The sequence below is a fragment of the Nestor notabilis genome, unplaced genomic scaffold, assembly GCF_000696875.1.
Source record: "Nestor notabilis isolate BGI_N333 unplaced genomic scaffold, ASM69687v1 scaffold4229, whole genome shotgun sequence".
NCBI classification, from domain to species: Eukaryota; Metazoa; Chordata; class Aves; order Psittaciformes; family Psittacidae; genus Nestor; species Nestor notabilis.
In genome coordinates this window covers 44296-50074 of record NW_009943981.1, presented here as the reverse complement: position 1 = coordinate 50074, position 5779 = coordinate 44296, and the positions used below count along the sequence as shown (strand labels likewise).

The following is a 5779-nucleotide window of genomic DNA, read 5'->3' as shown; positions in this document are numbered from 1 at the left end:
GACCCCGCTAAAGCAAAGGGGATGGCATCAGGCTCCAGCTTGGAAAACATTGGAACTTGTAGGCAGAGCAGGTTCAGGACTGCCACCAGGATACTGGCCACAATGGCCATCCCCAATATCCCAGGAGCACTGGGATGCAGAGGCAGCTGGAGCAGGGATGATGATGCTCTGTGCTCAGGCCCTGCATCCCATCCCTGTGCCATGGAGCAGAGGAACCACAGACGATGGCCAAACGCTTTGCTCTGAGCAATGCTCCAAGGTCTAGGCAGGCTCCACATCTCTCTGGACCGAGGAGCCAGCTCAGAGGCCAAGAGGTGAAGAGCTGGGCAAGGGGGGAACCTCATGTGGACAACCCCTTCCCATAGCAGCCCCCCAGAACCTTCATCCAACTCCGCTTCCATACCCCCAAACGCAAGGAACAAGGGACAAAAGCCCCCCAGCCCCCATCCTCCTTCCACCAGCCCTGCGCTCAACCAGCATATCTACGTGAACATTCACATTTGCTGCTGGTTTCATCCTGCTCGAAAAAGCAAAATGCCTTTTTTGAGACCCAAACATCCTCCTGGCCAAGGGCTGATGCGCTCCCAGCTCCGGGCAGGATGGAACTCTGCATTACAATGAAAGATTCCGCTCCACCCTCAGTCACTTGAAAATAATGAACCTGGTTTCACCATTTCTTCCTCCCAAGGTTACGTTGGTCCTGTCTTTTTCCTTGTTGCTGGCGATTAACATCTGGGCCCTCAAAGGATGGGGCTGGAAAACCACTCCAGATCTTGGGAGCTCACTGATTTTTATGGCACATGGGTTCAGTGGCACAAGGGAAAGATGTTACAGTGGCATTAACGCTGCTCGTTTAACACCCGTGATTTTGGTTTTGAGTTAAACGAGGGGTTTAAATGCTGTTGGAATTATTTTGCAATGAATTACTATAACTGTGTGCAGGCAGGAACAGAGAACAGATACAGAGACGTCGTGGAGGCGGTTGGAAATGAACCACTCGCTCCTGCTCCCGGTTTCAAAAGCCACTTTATAAAGCAAATAAAAATACGCACTGATTTGGTACAGTCACACGGAACCCCTACAAAGAGTGCTAAAACCAAATGGGAACGCTGGCCTGTGCAGCTCCTTTAAATCACATACCAAACCAGCCCAACCCACCCTCCCTGCTCCCTTCTGGTGCAGTAACAAAGTCAGAACCAGGCACAAGGTGTAAAAGTTGAAATGTTTTACTTCAAAGTCCCTCCCCCAAAAAAAGTCTCCTCTCTCTGTGAGACATTCAAGGAAGCATCTGACGAGGAAGAGCGGTGTCTAAGCACCTAATCCCATCCCGTTTCTAGGTGCTCCGTACAACCCGGCTCCCGTGAAGGATGGCTGGAGCTGGGGGTGACACAGCGGGAGGGGGATAAGGAACTCCCACCTCCTCAAACATCTCACAGGCAGAGCAAGTTCAGGGTACTCGTACTCCGCAACCCGCTATTCCCAAGCGCCACAGCCCCCCCAAAGGAAAATCATCATCAGTTGGGTACGAAATGTGCACATTTAAACAAGTATCAGAGTTTAAAAACTACAGGGATGGTTCTTCAGGATTCTTTCTCTTTTCTTCCCCTTCCCCAAATAATAAAAAACAGAACAAAAAGCCTGGACATTTTCTGTGGTTAAAAAGGAAGTCGCCAGGAGCTAATTCCAGCTGTATCTTCCCGAGGGAGGCGGGAGCGGGTAGGGCCTCCCGGGGCCATAGGCCTGCAAGCAAACAAACAAAAGCAAGCATTTAGTTTTTGGATTAACATGGTGGTAAACAAGGTCCACGGAGCATCGGCCCACACAAGTGACACAATAAACCCCTGCACGGGAAGGTGCTGAGTGCTCCCAACAGGAGTGCTCCCCTGGAAGGACAAGCTTGGACTTCCCTGAGCACAGAAACCAGTACGTTAACGCCACGTATACACACACACGCATATACACACACACAGATATCCCCATGCTCCCTCTCAAAGGGCACATTTGAAATGAAATTCTCCAGTTCCTACAGAAAACGTGGCTTTGCTCCACGCACTCTTTATGCTTTACACAGAGCAAGGATGCAAATGGCATGTTGTGGATTACAGCATCGCTGGGATTCGTGGTTCCCACCAGTCAGCTTCATTTTTTAGAGGAAAAAAAATCCCTCAAGTGCCACCTTTCTGTTCTAATTGTGAGCAATGTGAAGCTAAAGCAAGGCAGGTATTTTTACAACTAAGTATTTTAAGGAAAAATAGAATTAAGATAATTGTATTTGTTACAGAAGGAGCATTTTCCAGCACTCATCATTTGAAACGATAGGTGAAAAATGCCTAAATCCCACCTTGGAAATCGCTCCCATGTATTTCTGTATTTACATTCAGAAGAGGCATTCTGTACATCGAATCCAGTGACAGATTTCATCAAGTCCCTTTGAAACATTTAAAATCGTTGCAAAACCTGATGCACTGCAGAAAGGTCATTAAATGGCTGCACTAACGGCAGCGATGGGGCTTTGTTTGTTTCCTCCCTGGAGTTTTTTTGGTGTTTGGGGAAGAGGGGCTTCCTTTCATCCCTTCTAAAGGGAAATCCATCCTTACCCTGTCCGATGGGGGCTTGGGGATAAGCAGGGAAACTGGAGCAGTTCACTTCAGCCTTCTCCAGACAAAACACATGTGCACCCAAAAGCACCGTGTGGAATACGCTGCTTCTACCTCCAGGAAGGTTTTATCTTTGTTTTCAGTTTGATCGTGATCAGTTTAATCAGGAAACAAGCTCGAAACCCTTCCAGTTCCACACAAGCCCAGCACAGAAGCACAATCCAGCTGTACAAGGCATTTATCTGGCCCTTCAGCTGTTGCTACAGACTAAAATCAAAATGTCAAACACCTGCACAACACCATCAAGTTTATTTTTTAGGATTTGTGCAGGAGCTGGAGGCCGCCAGCAAACCCCCCTCACCAGAGAGCAACCCATATCCATGGCAGTTGCATTAATTTCGTAAGCACTTTGTAGCAGCGCGTTTATTAACCTCTTCAGACCATGTTCTGTATGCTGTAAAAAAAGAATTCAGAGGTGAAAGGGACCAAAGATAATTATTTATGCTGCTACGTGTCACCACTTCCACTTGAATCCCTTTTCAAGGCTTTAAAGCTTTGAAATGTACAGGCAGCAATGCTAGATTCAATTATTGGGTTTGCACCCAAAACCCTTTACGGGAGCTTCTAATTCTCCGGCAGCGCTGCTGGCCCGGGGGAAATAATGACATCTGACAGTTCACTTAAAAACAACATTAAAAAGGAGAGAAAAAAGGCAACAAAAAAATAAAGGAATAAAAACCAGCTGGAAAACAACAGAAATGCAAAGGGGAATTTTTAGGAAGCAAATTTACTTGAGCCAGGAGATTTGTCCTTAATATTCATATTCACAGACATGATGGTTAAGGCTGCAGTCACCACCCAGATGTAACTTCATTTCATGATCCAGCAGACGTGTCCCGTGCTAGTGACAGGGGAACTATGTTTTGGACACGACTGCAGTACTACCAAAAGCCTCCTGTTTAATCATTTAGGTTGCAAATAGCCAGAGAACAGCAAGGGCTGAGGTTTTCCATCATTGCCAGGCTGCAGACATCCACGATGCTCCGAGATCCTGTGGTTAGGAGACAGCTTTCCCCTTGTGAACTAAGAGGGGTGCCCTCCCTGAGCCCCTGCTGCAAACATCCTTGGGAGACAATTCCTGTTTTCCTTTGTGATTCCAGCTGTAGCTGCTACACACAAAGATTTAAGGTCGGGAATGAACTAGTTTGAGCACTGATTCCCTTTGCAAATACATCCACCTATGCTACCAGGATAAAGGCTAGAGCAGAGAACAGTGCAGCACACAGACTTTTTCAAGTGTCTATTTTCCAGCCCTAATTAAATACCACCCAGACTCCACCAGCATCAAAATCCTCTGCTGATTTTCCTCCATCATTACAGCAGCCCCTGTGATGGGTTAGTGCAATTATGCATTTTATTCCTCGAGTGTTTTGGGTAAACCTGTGTAACACAGAATGAAAGGGTTTTGAATCATAGAATAGTTTGGACTGAAAGGGACTTTCAAAGGTCATTGAAAACTGATCCCATCAATATACCTCGTCCAAATTTGAAATATACTTTTAAAAAAAACCCTTCGGGGACTAGTTGGGCAACTCAGAAAGGATTCAAATCTCACCATTAAGCCTAATGTGGTCATAACCCACACTGCCTCATTTTGCTTATAGCCAAAACCACCTCTGGAAGGATTTCTGCTGTTAATGCCTCCCGGCTATCCCTGGAGCAAGCATGCACAGTGGTACACTGGCATCTTTTCCTCCTGTTTCTTGCTGCAATACCAACCTGACAAGTGAACGAGCCACAGACAATCCACACTCCAGTCTTAAAAGCCTCCTCTGCACTAAAAATGCTCTGGGGTAGGAGTCACGGGGAGAAGGGAACCTCATTGCTGCTAAGAGGGCTCAGCCGAACAAGAGTTTCCGAGTTGGGAGCTCTGGGCAGGCTGCTGGGTGCCACAGAGCCTTTCAGCAGCACCAAGCAACCCTGCACCCACACACAACGCAGAGGATGGTGGTAGCAGCTCCTGGGCTGCTTCTGCTGGGCTTGGGGCATGACGGGCTCAACCAAAGAGAGATGTGCTCTGCAAAAGCCTCCTCAGCAAAGGCCAAAGGCTCTTCCCTCACAGACTTGGTTTGACAGTGCTTGTTTTTATTGTAATAGCTGCCTTAAACCCCCCCACCGTAGCAACGTCACTGTGCAACAGTGGTGGTGATGTAGTGCTACCTGAGACTCCCAACCAGAACAGAAAAGACATAAAGCAGACAAAGAATCAGAGAAGTGGTAAAAACACAACAAGACTTCCACATTGTGCTGTGTGGCATTAGTATTTCAATGCACTGTACCTGCAGGCCCTGCTGTCTAAGCAAAGGACACTGGGATCTTACCCAATGCACGCAAGGCAGGACAAAACTTAAACCCACATGAATGTGCTGCCAGTGGCACAGAGAAACACCCCAGAAACCAGGCACCACATCCGAGTGTGTGGTACTGCACCTTGTGACACAGATTTCTGTGTACTGGGGAGATGAGCAGACTGGGAAGAAGAGAAACAGAGAACGTAGACTAAAACGTGACTTGTCTTGAGCTAAGATGTAGCTGAACCAGGTCCCAACAGAAGGCAAATTTCAAACAGTTTGTGCTTTAGTTTCCATAAAAAGGATTAGGAAATAGCGTTACCAAGAAGCTGAATGCTCTTCCTCATCTTTCCCCATTGCTGGACAGTAACTTTTCCACCACTGAGTGGTAGTTTTGACTTACACAAAGAGCAGCAGAACTCAATGTTTAATATAAACACTTGAGATTTACTTTAAACAGCATTGTAAATACTCACATTTCTAGTACAAGAGTATATGCAGATTATGCTTCTACTGGGAACACACACAATCACATAAGCAGAATCACCTGCTACCTTCAAGAAGTGTTTTCATTCTGTGGTATTTTCATAAACCAATGGCAGTCACCTGGAATTTTGGATGAGGTTCTCCTACCACGTTCATTTGCTTTCCTTTAACCATACAAAGCTATTTTCACATGTACTTTCACAGACATGCTTATTTCTCTGGCTACCAGAATCTAACATTTGCATTTGAGAGAAACCCAATAAGCGTTTGAGGGGAAAAATTAATGAAGTTGTAAGAATCTACATTTTAAACACACTGTGGAGAAACCCTCCCATCCCTGAATGT

The 5779-nt window shown here is 46.4% G+C and overlaps 1 protein-coding gene across 1 annotated transcript in view; it reads right to left on the bottom strand.

Moving 5' to 3' along the window:
- Positions 1-1505: 1505 nt before the first annotated feature.
- The window catches only part of XRN2 (5'-3' exoribonuclease 2), a gene marked incomplete at its 5' end in the record, with an annotated part of 42405 nt that continues 38131 nt past the window's right edge, over positions 1506-5779 (bottom strand). The window contains one exon of the mRNA XM_010022210.1: positions 1506-1740. Within this exon, the coding sequence (XP_010020512.1) occupies positions 1678-1740 (63 nt within the window). The remainder of the gene's footprint in view (positions 1741-5779) is intronic.